We start from the raw sequence: 22,542 nt of genomic DNA, 5'->3' as shown, positions 1-22,542 counted from the left end.
TCCGCATTGACCCAAGCTACAAGATCACTGGCTTCTTTTGGTCATAAATGTATTAGGCTAGCCCGCTGCCAGCCCTTTTTGTTCTAGCACTTAGAATCAATGGTGTAAGTATCGTTACTAGGGGGAATATCGATACGATACGCACTCGTATCGTGCAACAAGTGTATCGTATCTATAGCGTATGTATCATAAGATACAACATTGTATCGTAACATATTGTACGATACATGGTAAGCGCAATTTGTCGTAATTTTTCTGTTTTGGATTTTAAAGACATCTTGAGGGCTGACTCCCTCATTTGTTTAGAAGTCATTAGAGAAGTAAAGGTATATAAGTCATTAGAGAAATACATTGGAGAACAAAAGGCTCAATGACCTCGTCTACGTTCACTACAACTTACGGATATCATACAAAACTCAACTAATTTTAATTTTGTCATGTAATCGTTTTAGGCAACTAGAAAAGTTATCAACAATAAGGCACAAATAACAATTTGAACCCATTAGTTTGAAAAAAATTTATGTATTGGATGTATGAGTTCAAGAACTCCGTCTGCGTATAATTGTTTAGTTATACACTGTCGATCCCAAGCCCGGATAAAGGAGGAGAGTTACGGTAGGCCAGTGACAGCCAGCATAAAAACTTAGTCACACCCTATGAATATGAACCAATATGAGAATTTCGTTGGGGTGTTTCTTACTGAGCGACGCGTTGTACTCTATAGGCCCGGAGGCAGTGATAAATGGGCAAAGGTTGCTAGGTCGTCGCCCAGAAGCGACGCGTCACACCGGCGCCCGGGTGTGGTGTCAAATAGGCAAGGGTTCCCTCACTTTGTTGGACGGTGGGGTAAAGAAGATAGTTCAAGACCATAAAATTAAGTTAGCCATTTGGAACATAGGGTCTTTAACTGGTAAGTTGGTAGAGTTAGTAGATGTTATGTGTAGAAGAAAGATGGATATTTTATGTCTACAAGAGACCAAATGGGTAGGTGAGAAAGCAAAAGTGATAGAACCTTGGGGATATAAGATTTGGTATACAGGAATAAATAGGAATAGGAATGGAGCAGGGATTGTTATGAGTCGTGAGTTTATAGATAATGTAGTTGAGGTCCGTAGGAAGGGTGATAGGATTTTACTTATTAAATTAGTATTAAGTACGGATATTATTAATATTATTAGTGTTTATGCACCTCAAGTAGGTTTAGATGATTTCATTAAGCGTCAATTTTGGGAAGATTTAGATGGAGTAGTGCAAGAGATATCTTATGGAGAAAAGTTTTTCATCGGCGGTGACCTTAATGGACATGTAGGCATTAGTAGGGATGGATTTGAGAGTATCCATGGAGGCTAAGGTATAGGAGAAAGAAACGAAAGTGGATAAAGGATTTTAGATTTTGGTTTGTCCTATGATATGATCTTAGCAAACACTTGGTTTAGAAAGAGGGAGTCACACCTAGTAATATTTAAAAGTGGGGTTAATACAAGTCAGATACATTTTTTCCTACTTAGAAAGAGAGATAGGGGTTGTTGCATCGATTGTAAGGTTATACCGGGAGAAAGTGTAACTACACAACATAGAGTCTTAATTTTAGATCTTAGAATTAGAAAATGCTGCAAAAGGGATAAACGTAGGATAGATCCTAGAATTAAGTGGTGGGCACTGAAAGGAGCTAAACAAGGAATGTTTGTAGAGCAGGTATTTAAGGAAGCTGATTGGTGACTCGAGGAGGATTCAGAATCAATGTAGAATAAGATAGCGGGTGGCATGAGAAAGGTGGCTAAGGATGTATTGGGTGAGTCTAAAGGCGATGCACCTACATCATGGTGGAACGAGGATGTCAAATTAGCTATTATGGTTAAAAGAGAGTATTATAAAAATCTAAGTAAGAGTCGTGATAATGAGAATTTGGAAAAGTATATGATAGCAAAGAAGGAAGCTAAAAAAGTAGTTCGAAACGAGAGAGATAAGGTATATAAGGAGGTTTATGACAAGTTGGATACCAAAGAGGGCGAGAAGGATATTTATAGGCTTGCAAAGATGAGAGATAGGAAATCGAGGGATCTGGGTACGGTTAGATGTATCGAAGATGAACGCAAAGGGTTTTAGTCAAAGATGAGGAGATTAAGGAGAAATGGAAAGATTATTTTGATAGGCTATTTAATGGAAGTCATGCTCAGGATCTTGGAGACTTCTCCATTCCTTTTCATGAGATGAATCGTGACTTCATGTGCAAGATTCAAAAGAAAGAAATTGCAGAGGCTTTGAAGAAAATGAAATCAAGAAGGGCAGTTAGCCCAGATGGTATACCTATCGAGGCTTGGAAATGCTTGGGCGAGAAAGGTTTAGAATGGTTGACAAATCTTTTTAACAAGATTTGGCGGACAAATAAGATGCCTAATGAGTGGAGGAAGAGTACTTTGGTGCCTCTAAATAAGAATAAGGGTGATATACAAGATTGCACAAACTATCATGGTATAAAACTCATGAGTCATACTATGAAACTTTGGGAGAGGGGGATTGAATATAGGTTGAGGAAGATTGTGATGATATCAGAGAATCAATTTGGTTTTATGCCTGGAAGATCAACTATAGAAGCTATACATCTTCTTAGACAACTTATTGAGAGATATAGAGAGAGGAACAAAGATTTGCATATGGTTTTTATTGATTTGGAGAAGGCATACGATAGAGTACCTAGGGATGTTCTCTGGTGGACAATGATGAAGAAAGGTGTTTCTCTCAAGCACATTAGTATAATTAAAGATATGTACGAAGGAGTAGTAACCAATGTCCGCACTTGTGGAGGGGTGACAACCAATTTTCCTATAACGATTGGGTTACATCAAGGATTTGTTTTAAGCCCTTTCCTATTTGCTATAGTGATGGATGAGCTTACGAGATCAATTGAAGAAAATGTGGCGTGGTGTATGTTGTTTGCTGATGATATTGTTTTGATTGATGAGTCTAGAGTCGGGGTTAATGCTAAGTTAGAATTATGGAGACAGACATTGGAAGCAAGAGGTTTTAAGTTGAGTAAGAGTAAGACAGAATATATGAAATGTCGGTTTAGTAAGCAACGAAGTAGTGATGGGAGTGTAGTGAAGCTTGGTGAGCAAGAAATACCGATGGATGACTGTTTCAAATATTCAGAATCTATCATTCAAAAGTATAGAGAAATTGATGGAGATGTAAATCATAGGATAAAGGTTGGGTGGATGAAATGGAGAAGTGCAACTGGAGTGTTGTGCGATCGTAGAATGCCATTGCGGTTGAAGGGAAAGTTTTATAGGACGACAATTAGGCCTGCTTTACTATATGGTACGGAATGTTGGGTTGCCAAGAGACATCATATTCAAAAAATGAGTGTAGCTGAGATGCGTATGCTTAGATGGATGTGTGGAAATGCAATAAAAGATAAGATTTGAAACGAGGAGATACGTAAGAAGGTAGGTGTTGCATCCATTGAAAATAAGATGAGAGAGAATCGTTTACGGTGGTTTGGACATATTCGGCGAAGGCCTGATGATGCTCCAGTTAGAAGGATGGAGAAATGGGAAAATATATTAGTTAAAAGAGGTCGAGGTAGGCCTAAGAAGACTTGGATGGAGATGATAGGAAAGGATATGAATGCTTTGAACCTCACCGAGGACATGGCATTGGATAGAAATGATTGAAGGAGAAGGATTCATGTGGAAGACCCAGAATGATTTTCTTTTTTGGTTCATATAGCCGACCCCAATTGTTTTGGGATGAAGGCGTAGTTGTTGTTGTTGTTGTTGTTGTTGTTGTTGTTGTTGTTGTTGTTGTTGTTGTTGTATGTATGAGTTCAAGAATAAACAGGCATTTTAAATGAAGAGGACATTCGACGAATAAACGTGTAAGGAGCTCAAGACATAGATGATGAATAGCCCACGTAAATTAGAGATGATGTGAATATCGAAGGAGGAGAAGAAGATGATGATGATTGATGGTATATTTTTAAAAAACTTGGTTATTGTTTCATGTGTTATTTTTAAAAAACATGGTTATGATGGCATATGCAGCTCATAGAGACATAAATGCTTCATATGCGATTTTATGGTAATAATTTGTACAATTCGGCATTGGGATTTTTTTCTAATTTTTCATGATTTTTTAGAATTTTAAATATATATATATTAAAATTTATTAAGATACAATATGTATCTTATTTTGTACCCGACCGATACAAGTAACGATATAATACTAATTGACGTACCCTTCTGACACGAGTATGTGTAACAGGGGTAGTGCGGGTACGACATGGGACGGGTCCCACACTCCGTCGGGTCGAGTTGGGTCTTAACCATAGTTACTGAAAACGCTTAGGCAAGTGGGGAAGCGTGTTTTGAAAGAGCGAAACATCGTGCTTCAGAAACGCGCTAAAAAGCGTCAAAATTTTATGGGAAGAGTGCTTCCCTCCTTTTTATTTTTATTTTTATTTTTATTTTTATTTTTATTTTTATTTTATTTTATTTTATTTTATTTTATTTTATTTTATTTTTATTTTTATTTTTTCTCTTCCCCCTCGCTTCCTAGGTCGCTTATGGTTCGCTTTCGAGACGATTCCTTATTCGCTTCTAAGTCATCCCACGCTTCCCACTTCCTAAAATTTTGAAAGTACCTCGCTTCCCATATCGCTTTCTGCTTCCTCGACTAGCAACCATGGTCTGAACCTCAGAAAAAAAATTTGCACCCACCCCCTTAAAACCCTCAACTCCCCCCCCCCCCTCTAGCTCTCGTCTTCCCCCTCTCTCAATTCCCCTCGTTGTCTCCCTCTCTCCTTCGCTCGCTCTCTCGATTTACCCCTCTCTCATCTTCCCCCTCTTTGTCTCCATCTCCCTCTCATCTTCCCCCTCTTTGTCTCCATCTCCCTCTCATCTCCCCCCTCTTTGTCTCCATCTCTCCCAATTCCCCTTTTGTCTCCCTCTCTCTTATTTTTCTTCTTTGTCTCGCTGCAACAAACCGAGAGAGAGAAGGGAAATTAGAGAGATAGAGAGAGAAGAGGCCCTTCCCCTTTTATAACTTGGTTAAACCAAGTTGGTTTTGTTGACCAGATATCCAAACCTGGTCAACAAAGATAAAAAATGACCTTTAAAAACAATTTTTTTAACATATATATATATAGTTGTGTTCCAGTACCCTCATTTTTTGAAATTGTCATGTTGTACCCTTCGTACCCATACCCGTATCTGCACCCGTACCCAGGTGACATAGGTTCTTGGCAATTTCTCAACTAGAGTTTCTCTCGAGAGTTTTTGGAAAAGTGGATTTTCTCAAGAAAATGTCAGATGTTTTAAAAACATAAAGTAAAACAAAACAGATAAAAAATAACATGTTTCAAATATATAACATAAGAGTTCTACTTAAAATATTAAAAAAAAGATTTTTTTTCTTTAAATATCATGATATTATTGCAATATTTATGTTACTAATACATTTTGAAAATTTTCACAATATTTTCACGTTTTTATCCACTGTTGCAAAAGAAACATCAAGATCATGATATTTTCAAAATATCTTGGTGATATTCATGTCTATGCTTAGAATAAGAAGATACATGAATTAAAAACAAAAATAAGGCAGGCATGTATTTTCATTTCTTAAATAACATCAAATACAAAGACAGAAAATGGAAAAAAAAAATATAGTAACTTTGCCAGTGATGAACAATGCAAATAACAAATATAATGGTACTGACATAGATATCATTGAGAGCATATCTTCTGGCAAGGTTATATAAAACACCAGGCTCATTCAAGTACGCTAATTTGGTCATATCGTCAACTCCACCAAATTTAGTATCTGGATCTCTCAAAAGAACTTTCTTTAAAGAAGTAGAAACCTGCAGAATCAAGCCAAGCACATCTTCAAGGAGAACAAGCTTCCAAAATACCAATAAAAGAGGTATATATAAAAATCCTATTAATAAAACTAGGTAAAGCAATGATAATTCAAAAGCATGAAAATGAGAAATCCCTAGTTTAATCCTGGATAGAAAAATAAAAAACAAATCTTGTGCAATATGTAACTGTTGAATACCTTCTTTCCCAAAACTGTAACCAAAGAGACATGCATATTATTAACATCAGTAACTTCAGCTTCCACCCATGCATGCTCTCTATCTTCAATCCAAACTTTGGATCCCTTACGAATACTTGATTTAGCATCCTGTGAACGCTTCAAAAATAAAAACAAAGTTTTATGTCATAGAATAATTTGACAATAGAAACAATGTGGTTAACCTATTACTGTTTCCAGTAAGAATAACAAAATGAGCTTCTAAATGGAAACGTAGAGTGACTGTTACAGAACCAGAAACCACAAAGATGCAGAGAAAAAAGCATTTAAATAATATGTTGCTAACTTTTATGCTCCCAACAAAGAAAGGACAGTGCACATACAAGAAGATTGTCAAATAAAGAGAACAATAGAAAGGCTGGAGCAGCAATCAAGATAAACCAAATTCAACACCTACAACTTGAGCAACAGGTGCACAAGATCCTGATTGGTAAGAAAGATACTGGACCAGTTGTTCGGACTCTTCAAATAGAGCCAGGCAGATGGATAAACCGGGCAAAGGCAACATGACAAAATTTAAAACACAGAATGTAGTTAAAGATACAAGATATGGAAGCACAAGCTGCTGGACTTGCACTCCTCCTTTGAATTCCAAGAGCTTTCCAAATTTGCAAATGTGGATTAACATAAACTTGGAAAATATTAGGAACCAGTGGGTGTAGGCTGTTGAGACGTGACATTTGGATCTGGATCGAGATTCATGTCCCTCTATGTAACATATTATTTAATGTACTTTATGTTTCCGGTTTTGACCACTTAGTTATATATTACCTTGTACATTAATACAAGGGGTGATCTTGTACTTGCACACAGAAATCAGTTACCGTTTAATAAAAGAGAACCTCACACGTCCCACATTGGGAATCGTGTGAAGAATTTCTGCAGCCCCTTTCTCTCTTGTCTCTTCTCTTCCTCTTATTCTTCTCTTGGTTTCTGGTGGTGCATATCAGATTTACATGGTATCCGAGCGTGGTTCGATCTTGATCTATTCATCACAGTGAGTTCGAAGGATCTTGGTTGCCCTTGTCCCTATTCCTTTCTTCTCCTTTTTCTTCTCTTTCTTGATTTCCTTTTCTTTGAAAAACCCTAAGCTTGACTATTGGTATTTGGATCAGGTGGTTTCCTTCCCTCTTACTTTCCCTTTATTGATTTTCTCCACTTTATGTCATGTCATTTCATTATCAGTCTCTCTTCTTGACATCAATAATGATTTTACACATTTCTGTACATTCATACTTCAGGGGTATTTTGGTTTTTTCACAAGTGTGACAGAAATAAATCTTTGTATTATTTATTTTCTTATTTTTATTTATTTCTTTTATTGTAATATACCCCAGCCTTGATGGGCTTTTTGGGTATTTGGTAGGGAGTCGGACCCAACCCAACGGCTAGAATTCTAGCCGTTGGGTAGATCCCAACGGCTCTCTATGAGCCTTCACTGGTATATAAATGGGTCTGCCCCCTCTCATTTGTACTGAGTTTTTCCAAGGGTTATTCCCTAATAATATTTTATATTTCTATGGGTGTTCTCAGTCCATAAGTGGCCTATTCTTGTGTGCTCTTGTGTTGACCCATAAGAGGTCACATTCTCAAAGTGTTTTATTGCCCATAAGTGGCTCACTAATGTGTATACATCGGTTCGTGACATGGTATCAGAGTCATATCGACTCCTTGGAGATATTCAACTCTTTCACAAGCATTTTTTAAGTGGTGTGAAGGTCGGGGTTTGCCTTAGAAAGTGTGCCTACCAACTTTTTGAAGATTGGTGTTCACGTGAATAAATAGCTATGTCACACGGACTCGGCTAAGGAGGTGCCGCACCCGAGTCGACACGCCCCGACACGGGTGCGGACTCGGGTGCGGCTTCGGACTCGGCCCGGACTCGGTCAACGCCAAGTCAGACTCGGTCAACGAGTCCAGGCCGAGTCCGTCCACATTTTGGACTCGGTCAACTTTGACCGAGTCCAAAAATGTCCCTAAAAAACTAATTTTTTATATTTTTTATTTAAAAAAATATATATAAAAAAGGCACTGTGACTGTGCAGTCTTTGCAGTGTGCACAGTCTGTGACTGTGCACAGTCTGTGACTGTGCACAGTGCACAGTCTTTGCAGTGTGCACTGTGCACAGTCTGTGACTGTGCACAGTGCTGTGCCTGTGCACAGTGCACAGTGCTGTGCCTGTGCACAGTCACAGTCACAGTCAAAGTCTGTGACTGTGCACAGACACCTGTGGCATTTTAAAAATAAAATAAAATAAAATTATATATATATTTTTTTTTTTTTTGCCGAGTCCCCGTGTCCAAAAATTTTAAAATTGTGCCGCACCCGTGTCGCACCCGCACCCGCACCCGCACCCGCACCCGCACCCATGTGACATAGATAAATAGAGACATTGGTGCTTCAAAATGAGTTGGAACTTGGAAGTGGTTTCAAGTATTTATTCTTCATCTCTTCTCTCTTAGTTTATATTTCTTTGGTTCCATGGACGACAAAGAAGTGGTGATGGTAGTCCCAATCAAATTTGATGGAAAGAACTACAATTTATGGGGTACCGCCATTAAAAGAATCCTTATTAGAAAAGGATTGTGAAAGTATCTTGATGGTTCCGCAATAGAACCACAACTCACTCTCACAAAATCTATTAAAGAATAGGATGGATGATTATCCTAGACTAAGGGTCTTTGAGTGTAGATGATTTGTACTCGCCCATAAGAATGATAAATTAACTCCTAAAGTCATCCCATGTATATTCTTAAGATACGAAGAAAGTCAAAAGGGGTTCAGGTGTTATGATATTAAAAATAATAAGTTATATATTTTTAGGAATGTCACATTTTTAGAACAAGAAAATGGTTTTGATATTATCACACCAAAAGATGAAAATGAATACAACTTTTTTAGAAATTTCCTTTGGTCACACAAAATAATGACATTAATGAGATAATTTGCAATGAAACTCAAACTGATATTCAATATAATGAATCACAGGATCATCTAAATGCCATTCAATATCAAAAAAGAAAAGGTAATGAACAACTAAGTGCCTTGAAAAAATATTCAAACATAAAAAACAATGGAGGAACTAGGCACTCAAAAAGACCATGTAGAATCCCATATAGATTTGTGTCATATGAATCACTTGAACCGCATTATAGAGCTTGTTTAGCAAAAAAAAATTCATACTTTGAACCTTCCACATATAATCAAGCAAAGGATTATCCTCAATGGCAAAATGCTATGAATGAATAAATTAGAGCATTAGAGAAATCTCAAACTTGGGAGTTATCTGACAAAACAACGAATAAGAAATCAATAGGATATAGGTAGGTATTTAAAATTAAAACCAAAAGTGATGGATCTCTAAAAAGACATAAAGTGATGTTAGTCTCTAAAGGATATTCTCAAGAATATAGAATTGACTATGATAAAACTTTTACGTTTGTAGCACGGATGCCTATTGTTCGAATTCTAATAACCATAGCCTCTGTTAGAAGTGGTCAATTTATCAAATGAATGTTAAGAATGCTTTTTCAAATGGTGATTTAAAGAAGAAGTATATATGGATCCACCCCCTGGATACTATGTCACACAGACTCGACTCCAAGGTCGACACGCACCCGCGTCGACACGCACCGACACGGGTGCGACTCGGACTCGGTCAAACCGACCCTGGGTGCGGTCACTGCACTCAGGGTCATTTTGGTCCATTTTTTGGAAATTGTTTTTTTAATCTGGGCTACAGAATTTTAAAAAAAATGGGGGGGGGGCGTATAACCCCCAGCCAGGGGCGGCCCCCTTGGACTCCCGCCCACTGACCGCGCAACGGGACCCGCGCTGAGGGGAAACTCTCCCCACCCACCCCCGCCTCCTGTAAGGAAAAACTCTGAATCAGGATTCACAACTCATCACTTGTCCCCTAATGGCCACAACTTTGATCGAGTCATATATATATATATATATATATATATATATATATATATATGTGTGTGTGTATATATATATATATATATATTCCAAAAATTTTGAAATTGCGCCGCACCCGCACTCATGTGACATAGCCTGGATATAATGTTCCTAAGGGAAAAGTTTTATGCCTTAGAAAGGTTTTATATGGTCTTAAACAAATTCCAAGAGCATGGTATGATTGTTTTAGTTCTGTTATGCATAAAATTGGATATACTTCATCTTATACTGACACTACTTTGTTTGTTAAGAATTTCGCTGCAGTTATTGTTGTTTTATCACTTTATGTTGATGATATCATCGTAATTGGGGCAGATAAACGGGGAGTAAATAAAGTTAAATTTATATTCAAGCAAAGTTTTGAAATGACTCACCTTAGTTTTCTCAGATTTTTTATAGGGATTGAGGTTGCATATTCCCCTAGAGGGTATCTAATGTCTCAATCCAAATTTGCAGCTAAAATTATTGACAGTTCAGAATTACTGATGACAAAAGAGTAGATACTCCAAAAGTGATAAATGTAAAGATGAAAATTGATGATGGAGAGTCTCTGGAAGATCTTACTCCATATTGGCAGATGATTGGAGCATTGACATACTTGACTATTACCAAACTAGACATAGCTTATGCAGTTCACACGGCCAGTCAATTTCGACACTCTCCTACCTTTGTGCACATGGGTGTTGTCATGCGTATTATTAGATATTTGAAAATTTTTTATTCTAAAGGATTATTTTTATCTTCGCCTTCCCTTAATTTAATTGTATATTCTGACTCTGATTGGGGGGAGACCCAAATAGCATACGCTCAACTACTAGTTTCTGTGTTTTTTAAGAAAAATATCATGGAAATGCAAGACGCAACAGAAAGTATCTTGATCTTATACAAAAGCCGAATATGGAGCCATGACAACCATTACGACTGAAATTGTATGCTTGAAACATATTCTCAAGGATATGGGAGTAATCATGACAGAGCCATCAAGACTATGTTGCGATAACAAAAGTGTCATCTACATTGCAAAATCATACTTTTCATGAGTGCACTAAACATATTGAGATAGATTGTCATTATGTTCATGAAGAATATTTGAAGAAGACTATTTCACTATCGTATGTGATGTTAGAATATCAACCTGCAGACTTCTTCACAAAAGCCTTACCTTCCGTGAGGTTTTATTTCCTATTAGACAAACTTTTGTTAAATGTAAACAAATATGCATGTTTACACATTATTGAATATTCATAGTTCAGCGGTATTTTGGTCTTTTCATAAGTGCGACAGAAATAAGTCTTTGTATTTTTTTATTTTCTTTTTTTTATTTATTTCTTTTATTGTAATATACCCTAGCTAGCCGTTGAGTAGGTCCCAACGACCTTCTATAAGCCTTCACTTGTATATAAAGGGGTTTGCTCCCTTTCATTTGTAATGAGTTTTTCCAAGGGTTATTCCCTAATAATATTTTATATTTTTATGAGTGTTCTCAGCCCATAAGTGGCCTATTCTTGTGTGTTCTTGTGTTGACCCATTAGAGGTCACATTCTATTGCCCATAAGTGGCTCACTAAAGCGTATATATCAGTTTGTGACATGGTATCAAAGTCATATCGACTCCATGGAGATATTCAACTCTTTCACAGGCATTTTTGAAGTGGTGTGAACGTCGGGCCTTGCCTTGGAAAGTGTGCCTACCAACTTTTTGAAGATTGGTGTTCACGTGAATAAATAGAGACATTGGTGCTTCAAAAGAAGTTGGAAGTGGTTTCAAGTATTTATTCTTCCTCTCTCCTCTCTTCCTTTATATTTTTTTGTTCCAAGGCTGACAAAGAAGTGGTGACAATAGTCCCAATCAAATTTGATGGAAAGAACTACAATTTATGGGCTACCGCTATTAAAAGAATCCTTATCGAAAAAGGATTGTGGGAGTATGTTGATGGTTCCACAATAGAACCGCAACTCACTCTCACAAAATCTATTAAAGAAAAGGATGGAGCCATTAAGGAAAAAGTTCTCAAAGGAGAAGAAAAGGAAGAGGCGCTTGTAGGTTATAAGAAAGCCTTGAAAGAATGGGAAATTGCCCATGCTAAGGTACTTTCTCTATTCATGAGAAGCATAAATGAAGATACATGTGAGACTATCTTAGAATTTGAAAGAGTCAATGAGGCATGGCTCTTTATTAAACAAACAATGAGTCAATGAGGCATGACTATCTTAGAATTTTAACAAAGAATGCATTTTTAAATGGTGATTTAAAAGAAGTATATAGATCCACTCCCCTGGATATAATGTTCCTAAGAGAAAATTTATATGCCTTAGAAAGGCTTTGTATGGTCTTAAACAAGCTCCATGAGCTTGGTATGATCATTTTAGTTTTGTTATGCTTAAGTTTGGATATACTTCCAGTTATACTGACATTTCTTTGTTTGCTAAGAATTCAACTATAGGTATTATTATTTTATTACTCTATGTCGATGATATCATCATAACTGGAGCAAATAAACAGGGAGTAGATCAAGTTAAATTTATTCTCAAGCAAGGTTTTGAAATGACTGACCTTGGTTTTCTCAGATTTTTCTTAAGGATTGAGGTTGCATATTCCACTAGAGGGTATCTGATGTCTTAATCCAAATTTTTAGTCGAAATTATAGACAGGTCGAAGAGCCTCTGGAAGATCCTACTCAATATCGGCAAATGATTTGAGCATTGACATACTTGACTATTATCAGACCAGACATAACGCATGAAGTTCACACAATCAGTCAATTTCAGCACTCTCCTACCTCTGTACACATGAGTGTTGTGATGTGTATTATTAGATATTTGAAAATTTTTAATTCTAAAGGATTATTTTTATCTTTGCCTTTTGCTCTTAATTTAATTGCTTATTCTGACACTAATTGGGTTAAGACCCAAATGACAGACGCTCAACTACTAGTTTTTGTGTTTTTTAGGAGATTCTCTGATATCATGGAAATGCAAGAAGCAACAAAAAGTATCTTTATCCTTCACAAAAGTCGAATATCGAGCCATGGCAACCACTACGACTGGAATTGTATAGTTGAAGTGTATTCTCAAGGATATAGGAGTAATCATGATAGAGACATCAAGACTACGTTATAATAACAAAAGTGTCATCTACATTGTTGGAAATTACACTTTATATGAGCGCACTAAACATATTGAGATGGACTGTCATTATGTTCGTGAAGAATTTTCGAAGAAGACTATTTCATTGTTGTATGTGACGTCAGAATATCAGCTTACAGACTTATTCACAAAAGTCTTGCCTCCACTGAGGTTTCATTTCTCATTGGACAAACTTTCAGTGATTCCACCATAAGTTTGAGGGAAAGTGTTAAATGTAAACATGTATGTATGTTTACACATTTTTGTACATTTTCTGTATATTATAATTTAGGGGTATTTTTGTCTTTTCACAAGTGACAGAAATAAGTCTGTATTTTTGTTTTCTTATTTTTTATTGTAATATACCCCAGCCTTGATGGGATTTTTGGGTATTTGGTAAGAAGTCGTTGGACCCTACCCAACGGCTATATAATTCTAGCCATTGGGTAGGTCCCAACAGCTGTCTATGAGCCTTCACTTGTATATAAAGTGGTTTGCCCCCTCTGATTTGTATTGAGTTTTTCCAAGAGTTATTCCCTAATAATATTTGATATTTCTATGAGTGTTATCAGCCCATACGTGGTCTATTCTTGTGTAGAATTCTAGTCGTTAGGTAGGTCCCAACGACTCTCTATGAGCCTTCACTTGTATATAAAGGGGTCTACCCCCTCTCATTTGTATCGAGTTTTTCCAAGGGTTATTCCCTAATAATATTTGATATTTCTATGAGTGTTATCATCCCATAAGTGGCTTATTCTTGTGTGTTCTTGTGTTGACCCATAAGAGGTAACATTCTCAAAGTGTTCTATTGCCCATAAGTGGCTTACTAAAGCATATCCATCGGTTCGTGACAACGTGAGCAAGCACTTGTTGCCTACATCACGTCTACATTGTTGCAAGAAGTTTTGATGAGTATTCCAGATGATTGTACAAATATGGAACTATGGGTCAAGCTAGTACAAACGTATTCTTAGGTTTCAGAGGCCAGAGTCATGTTTTTTAAGAAAGAGTTTTTGAATCTTAAGAAGGATTTCATGACAATTATGGAATACCTTAACAAGATGAAAGAAATAACAGATTTGTTTGCTATGGTTGGATGTGAGATTTCAAATAGAGACAATGCAACAGGCTCTCAATGGGCTTGAACCTGAGTAGAGTGTTCTCTACACTACTCTGTCATGCTTTAAAGTGTTGCCCACCTTTGAAGCATTGTGTACCAAACTACTCCAGTTTGTGATGAATTTATCAGGAATATTGGAAAGCTCATCAGTTGTAGCAGAAAGTCACAATGTCATTTCTAGCACATGGTATGGGAGAGGATGTGGACGTGCAAGAAATCAGGGAGGTCGTGGGCTTCTTCCTCTTTCTAACGCTCCACCTATTGCTCATCAAGGTAGAAAGGTTCCTACATGTTTCATTTGCAAGAAGCCAGGTCATATCAAAGTCAATTGTTAGTTCAAGGATGACTTGAGGTACAATACTGAAGTGAACTCACAAGCGAAAACTACAACAAACAAGCCAAGAGGATCAAGGACAGAGTCACAATTACTAGTAAACAAGCAACTTCTATTGATTGTCATTACATGGTTGAATCTCAACCACAATGATAAAGGAGTTTGGTATGTGGACTAAGGAGCAAAAAACAATATCATCAGGGATGAAAGTAAATTTAAAAACTTAATCGCTTACTTTAGGAAAGATAGAGTTATCACTTAAGATGACACTCGTCAGCCCATCACACATGCTAGAAAAGTCTTTATTCCTATGTCCAATTCTAGTTTTTAGTTGTCACAATGCTTTTCTCGTTCCTAATATAAAAAAGAATCTTGTTTTTTTCTCTAAACTTGTTGACGATACCAATTCTTGTATCATTTTCATTCCTTTTGTTTATGTGAAGGATATTCACATGAAGAGGACGTTCACTTAAGGGGAGAGGCAAGGAAATATATACATTTTTAAAGAAGATCCATCAGTATGAGTCAAAAAACAAGTTCGTTGAAGAGCCTAGAAGTTCTTCTTCCTCTCGCTTCATAAATGAGTCATAGTCAAATCAGTCAAGTGTCAGGCATAGAAGTATTGCACATTGTAATAAAGCTTTTATTGAAATGTTTGTTTCTAGTATGATTTCAATGTCGAGTTTAAGTCAAGAGTGGAACAATCAAGTTTGTCCAAGTTGTCAGATGGACAACTTAGTTTGTTTACCAGCCCTACTTACCACCACAAAGTCTCCAGCAATCTTATTTAAACCAATGTTGTACTTGATGCTGGATGGTGATTGCCAACCTACTGACATAACCAATATGCTACTTCGTCTCCCATACATCAGCTTTATCATCACTCTTGCTGTTCTAACTCCATATCTCTTTTAACAAAATTTATCTTCGGTCTTTAACTCCTTTGTTCTGAATCTACTGGTCCTGAAATAGTTTTATTACCTCTCCAAAGATAACGTTCTTTTTCTATTATATAGCGAACACGGCGATTCAAACCCTTTCAATCTTTAAGCACAAAAAGCTCGCGCAGTTATCTAATTTGAAAACGGACAACACCAATGAAAACCAAATACAGTGCAATGCAGAGAAAGATTCACTAACACCTTAACTTATTATGATGATTTTTAGCAGTACCATGTTCTCTTCCTCGACCAATCCATGAAGAATAAATAAGAAAGAAGGGGAAGTTCCTTTCAACTTATAGCAGATAAAGAGGACCGGATATTAACCATGCAGAGTAACGATAGCGTCCATCCAAATACGTGAGATTGCTACTCCATTGAATCGGATCGAATCTAATTGCTTGGGATTCAAACCTCAAAAGAAAAATCACACACGAAATCACAGGGAAAAACAAAGAAAAAGAAAAAGTGCAAAAACGGTTACCAAGCAAAAGAAAGCAAACAAACAGAAAGTATAAAACCAGAAAGAAGCTTCGCGTTTCTCCTCCAAACACAATATTCCAATCCTACAGCTCAGAACGCGAAAATCCGCCAAATTTGTGGTGTGCCAGCATATAACGTCCCGGAAACGTTCAAACGAAGAGCGATACTTAAAGAAACATACCATGTCCTCGACGCGATTGCGGCCGCAGTCTAATGACGCCATTGAACGCCGAATTCCGAGTTCGGCTAGAAAAAAATCCCAGAGAAGGGAAGTTTAGGGCTCAAGGAAGCTCGAACTTCGTCTCTTTCATTACGCCATCTGAGCATCAAGCAAACGAAACAAAGATAACGAGCGGGAGCGGGAGTGCTACAGGAGAACGCTTCGAGAATCAATAATCCCCCCTAGAATCTCGTCCGAACAGATGAGGAAAGGAGAAAATAGGGAGAGAATCTCAGAAACCCTAGCGAGTAACAGTTGAGGTATTCTTACAGAGGAAGGCCTTTTTATTTTTCGGCTTCCCGCTCTAGCGGGCTACTTGAGCACGAAGCAACTCTACGAAATTGCCCTCGTCTTTGCGGCAATTTTAGGACATAGCTCGTCGCCCCTACGCTACTAATCCTTGCCCTTCCCAGTTCTAATCGCCCTCGTGTTTGGAAGAAATTTCTAACGTGCCACGACTCTACCTCGTGTAGTGTATCTCATGCGAAAATTTAAAAAAAAATCGAGTTTGTCTGGTTTATGTTTCGGGGCTACGATTTCCACGACCAATAGATGGACGTTTATTTGAATTTTGTTTTGTACTAGGAAGCAATCCCCTGGTTATAGCCTTTTCATTGGATCATGAATGACGTGTTGAGTTTGGTGCACTCTCTTTCTAGCATTACAATGAAAATCTCACGATCTGCACGCCAAGTGAGATGCATCTTTTTCATCACAAGAATGATGCATGCATGCATGAGCAGCATGCGTCTTGAACGAATTCAATCTTACCAATGTTAGATGGACATAAATAATGAAGTGAACTTGTGTTTATCCACAAATACAAAGCAATTATCAATGTCCTTTTTTTTAAGAAAAAAAACAAAGATCAATCAATGTTATTAACAGTAGCTCGACATAAACAACATGCAGGTATGAAACAGATTATTTCTTATATTCATACTGAGAAACTGCCCTCAGGATTAGAGACCTTGCCGAGTTGGTTCTGTCTACCATACTTACTAACTTTCTAGAGTTACCCCTTTCCCCAGGGAGTCACCATGCTTTGGTTTACGCAAGGAATCACGCCCATGGGATTTGAACCTAGACCGCCTGCCTAGCAGCCTAGTCCTCACCCCACTATGCCAAACCCATGTTGGGTGCAGTCCTAAAGAGCTTGAAAGCACACATGTATGTGTGTTTGCTTGGTTTGAACTTGTATATTCTCGAAGCAGGTTATATGTTCCCTCCCGAAACACGCAGGTTCTTGTTCTTGAGTCTCAATGAGCACCACGTATGTAAGTGCGTGGGGTGTGTTTCCCCGTGTATGTCGGCATCACTTAGCATTGGAGTTTAATTTATTTGCAAAGACTTAATTAGCCTTTCCCACCATTAGCGACATGAAACTATGTTTCGAGTAAAGGACAAAAATGTCCTTCCGCCAGAAGAGAGAAAGGGTTAAAATCATCAACGTTTTTGCCCTAAGAAGTAAACGATTTTGCTTTAACAGGATCTCCTGGCAATATGTCGCCCTAAACGTTTTGGCTCACCCTTTGACGATGCACCATCTGCTGTAACAGGAGCCCCTTTTGACGATGCAGTCTTTGACGTCGTCTGCTGCCATTGGAGCACCCATTTTCGTCTACTATCGGCGGAGCGTAGTCGGAGCATCGTTGCCACCATCGGCTATATCTACCTTATAGGTGTTTCTCCTCCACTGTCTGATTAGCAAAACTTGTGTCCTTTGGGTGAGTTTTGTGTAAGGTTTTGTTATGTAAACAAATCGATTTTCGTTATTTAAATATGAATGTTAAATCTTACTAATTGGTTATACTATTCATGCTAAATAACACCTATTTTCATACTGAAACAAATCGATTTATACTTATCCACCTTCTAGGCATCGAAAAATAGTTAGCATGATTTGTTCTTATGAAGGCCAAACATTATAATGATATGATCTTTTTAGGGCTAAATTTCTATAACGATTTTTATGTTTTAATTTAACAATGATTTATACTTGTTCGATGCAGCAATTATTTATATATTTCAAGCAGTAGCAATTTAGCCGATTTATAATTCATGATTTATACATTTAAAGCCGCCACGATTTATACATCTAATGTTGTAGCGATTTATGATTTACAACGATATGTACTTATGAAGGGTTCGATTTTTTCAACGATTTGTCGTTAAATTTATGTTTTGTGCAGGTTAGCAGTGACTATAATTTGTAAGACAAGAAAACCTTCGCCGATGGAAGGGATGACTCTTGGAGAAATCATCCGCCAATCTGATATATATGAGGGTTATGTAAAGTACCAAAATATAATGAACATTGAGAATGAAAAAGACAGGAATAAATTGTTGAATGTTTATTATGCGGAGCCTAATCCATCAGATATTAAAGATGAAAAGCAAACAAAAAAAGATGAGGAAGAACTAAAGATGATGAAGAAGAAGAAGAAGGATGACGAAGAGAAGGAAAAGCAAACGATGGAGGAGGAGAATGAAAACTACACGCACTTATGAGGCAAAACGATTTCTTTCTGCCGACCATGCCAAATTAAATCTACATGCACATCATTCTTCATGCTATCTGTCATGATCGTTAGTTGCATCACACTATACTATGCATGGAGTTGTTATTTACCGTGCCAATTAAAGAAATGACTTATCCTATATGTGTGTTGAAGATAGTGATTCACGTGACAGTGATTTAATGACAACTACGGTGCTGTGAAGCGATTTCAATTTTAATCGCTAAATGAATAGCGATTTGAATACGCAAATTGCCACCACAGTCGCGCAATAATGTAAATGTCGCTCGCACACATTTCAATATCATAATAAAAATATCTTACAAATCGACATTAGCAAATACATAATATGTATTAAATCGATATACATATCGCATAATATATTACCAATCGATACAAAAATTTAGCATAATAGCTTACAAATCGATATTAACAACCGCGATTTGCGTTATACTATTCTAATATTTTCTATACAAAGGCAAATCGTTGTAGCCGACATATACGTCATTGCGTAAATCGCATAAATTGTCAACCGGAATCCAGGTCTCACAAGGCATATCGATTTTTTACAACGAGCGAGAAGTGGAATGACGTTTAGTGTTGAAGCCCAAATGTTACAATGATATCTACTTATGAAGGGTGTGATTTCTACATCGATTTGTACGTTTGAAGTAGCGATTTGTATGTTTAAAGCAGGAACAATTTATACGTTTGATGAAATAGCGATTTATACTTGTTGACGATAGTGATTCATGTAACAGTTATTTAATTACAGGTACGAACCTATGAAGCAATTTCCCTAGAAATCGCTAAATAAACAACGATTTGAACACGCAAATGGCCACCTCATGTCACTACAATGTTAATTCCTTATTCACGGTTTTCAATTACATACTACAATATCTAACAAATCGACACTAGAAAGCACTTAATATTTTATAAATCATTATATATATATCTTAATATATTATTATACCTAACCCTATACCCTAATCCCTAAACCCTTAATATCTTGCTAAACCCTAATCTTAATCCCATGATATATTACTAAATCCTAAACTGTAAACCCTAATGCCTAAACCCTAAACCCTTAATATATTACTAAACTCTAAACCTTAAACCCTAAACCCTAACCCTAAAACCGAAACCCTAAACTTAAACCCTTAACCCTAAACCCATAATATATTAGTAAACCCTAAACCCTTAATATATTACTAAACCCTAAATCCTAAACCCTAAACCCTAACCCTAAAACCTAAACCCTAAACCCTAAATCTAAACCTAAACCCTAACCCTAAACACTTTAACCCAAAACCCTAAACCGATTTCTATGTTGATTCTTAATATCGATTTAAGATATTATTTTGATTCTTAATATCGATTTAAGATATTGTTTTGATTCTAAATATTGATTTTTAATATTTCAATATGAATTTTCAAATCGATTTAAGATATTGTTCTGAATCTTAATATCAATTTCTATGTTCATTCTTAATATCGATTTAAGATATTGTTTTAATTCTTAATATCAATTTCTATCCTGATTTTGTATATTGATTTATAAGCTATCAACAAGAATTTTCATATCGATTTGTGCCCGACAAAGACATCATTGCGTAAACCGCCTAAAACGTGAACCACTTTAAGGTATATGTTATTTTATTATAAAATCTTTGGCGGGTTCTATAAGCATTAAACTCGTTTGCTATAAAAGGAGATCCTCGCAATATTACCCCATAAACATTCTAAAAAAAATCTAACGCTTCGTCTTCTTTCGTCGGAGCACCCTTTGCCTTCTTGATGAGTTTTTGTGTTGTGCAGGTTACCAATGGCTTACATTCGTAAGAGAAGAAACACTTCATCGTTAGAGGGGAAATCTCTTGACAAAATCATTGAACAATATGCTTTGTATGAGCAATTAGAAGCATACCACAAAATAATGATGATTAAGAATGACAAAGAAATTGGAGCAATTGCTGGTAAAGTATAGAGCGGAGCCTAATTCTTTAGATATTGAAGATGATAATCCAATGAAGAATGATGAGAAAGAAGTACATGTGAAAAAGAAGAAGAATGATGACGAAGAGAAGCAAAAGGAAATGAAGAAAGAGGATAATGAAAAAAAGCCAAAGAAACCGAGGCAAAAGGAGGAGGTGGACGATAGGGAAAAACAAAGGAAGAATAAGGAGAAGGAGGAAGAGAAGCGAAGGCAAAAGGAGGAGTAGGAGGAGAGGGAAAGACAAAGGAAGAATAAAAAGGAGGAAGATAAGCGAAGGTAGAAGAAGGAGGAAGAAGAAAGGGAAAAGCAAAGGAAGAGGAAGAGAAGCGAAGGCAAAAGAAGGAGGAGGAGAAGGAAAAACAAAGGAAGAGTAAGGAGAAGGCAGAAGAGAAGCTAAGACAATTGAAGAAGAAAAAGGAAGAGGAAGAGAAGTAAAGACAGCTGAAAAAGAAGGAGGTGGAGGAAGAGAAGCAAAGATAATTGAAGAAGAATGAAGAGGAAAGGCAAAGAAAGCAGATTCAGGATGAGGAAGAGAAGAAAAGACAAAGGAAAAAGAAAGAGGATGAGAAAGATAAGGAAAGACAAAAGAAGAGAAGAAGAGAAAGAGAAAGAGAAGGAAATGCAAAGAAAGAAGAAGGAGAACGAGGGAGGAAAGGAAAGACAAAGGAAGGAGAAGGAGGACGAGGAAGAGAAGAAAAGAGAAATGAATAAGAAGGAGGACGACGAAGAGAAGAAAAGACAAAGAAAGAAGAAGGAGGATGAGGAAGATAAGGAAATGGAATGAAAGAAGCAGGAGGCGGAAGATAAGGAAAGGGAAAGGAAAAAGCAGTGGATGGACGTGAAAGAGCGAATGAAGGAAGAAGTACAAAAACAGAGGAAGGGAGGGGACAAAGAGGAGAAAAGTGTGACCAAGGTACGTTAATCGCTATTGGATGTCGTAGTGTACTATTGTAGGTATTATTATGTATAGCGATTACTCTGTATAGCTATTACTATAAATAATGATTACTCGGTATACCGATTACTATTATAGTGATTACTATGTGTAGCGATTACTATATATAGCAATTAATTATGATTTGATATTTTATGTTACAGGCAGGTCAGAAGAGAAGTAGAACAACAGGTGAAAAACTGAAAGGGCGGTGTCGGTGGCCTGTAATTCTGTCGTGGTACAGAAACACTACAAGAAAATACGTTGTTAGCGACGGACGGTAGCGACGGATTAACGAGCGAAACACATCTGTCGCCATACTCCATGAAACATACGAAACTAGCGACGGAATATAGTTAGTCGCCCAGTCCGTCGCTATTTAGCGACAGATTTTGCGACATACTATTTTGTCGCTACGGCCGCACGATTTACCAACGACTCTTGCGACAAACGTTAGTCTGTCGCTAAGTAGCGACAGACTTGGCGACGACGTATCGTCCGTCGCAGGTTTCGTAAATTTGATTTACGTGGGCTTAGCGACGGATTAAATCTGTCGCTAAATTTCGAATAACCCTAATCCCAGACAGCTTTTCCTTTTCTTCTTTCGCTACTCTCGCCGTTCGCCGCTCTCGTCGTTCGCCGCTCTCGTCGTTCGCCGCTCACGCCGTTCGCCGCTCCCGTCGTTCGTCGGTCCCACCGTTCGCCGCTCCCGTCGTTCGCCGATCCCACCGTCCGCCGGTCCCACCGTCCGCAGGCCCCGCCGCTCGGAGAAAGGTAAAGGACCCCCCCCCCCCCCCCGGCGTT

The 22,542-nt window shown here is 37.4% G+C and overlaps 1 protein-coding gene across 1 annotated transcript in view; it reads right to left on the bottom strand.

Moving 5' to 3' along the window:
• LOC149846035 (myosin-15-like) overlaps positions 1 to 16,529 on the bottom strand; it is a 98,347-nt gene extending 81,818 nt beyond the window's left edge. Inside the window, exons 1-3 of the mRNA XM_089990328.1 lie at positions 16,248 to 16,529; positions 6,061 to 6,198; positions 5,720 to 5,863 (exon numbers count right to left, since the gene is read on the bottom strand). Coding sequence (XP_089846454.1) covers positions 5,720 to 5,863; positions 6,061 to 6,198; positions 16,248 to 16,289 — 324 coding nt within the window. The 5' untranslated portion in view covers positions 16,290 to 16,529. The remainder of the gene's footprint in view (positions 1 to 5,719; positions 5,864 to 6,060; positions 6,199 to 16,247) is intronic.
• Between the last annotated feature and the right edge of the window lie 6,013 nt (positions 16,530 to 22,542).

The sequence above is a fragment of the Nuphar pumila genome, chromosome 2 (genome assembly GCF_984573655.1).
Source record: "Nuphar pumila chromosome 2, dmNupPumi1.hap1.1, whole genome shotgun sequence".
Classification (NCBI taxonomy): domain Eukaryota; kingdom Viridiplantae; phylum Streptophyta; class Magnoliopsida; order Nymphaeales; family Nymphaeaceae; genus Nuphar; species Nuphar pumila.
The sequence above is the reverse complement of the archived record's forward strand: the minus strand, read 5'-3'. Positions and strand labels throughout refer to the sequence as shown.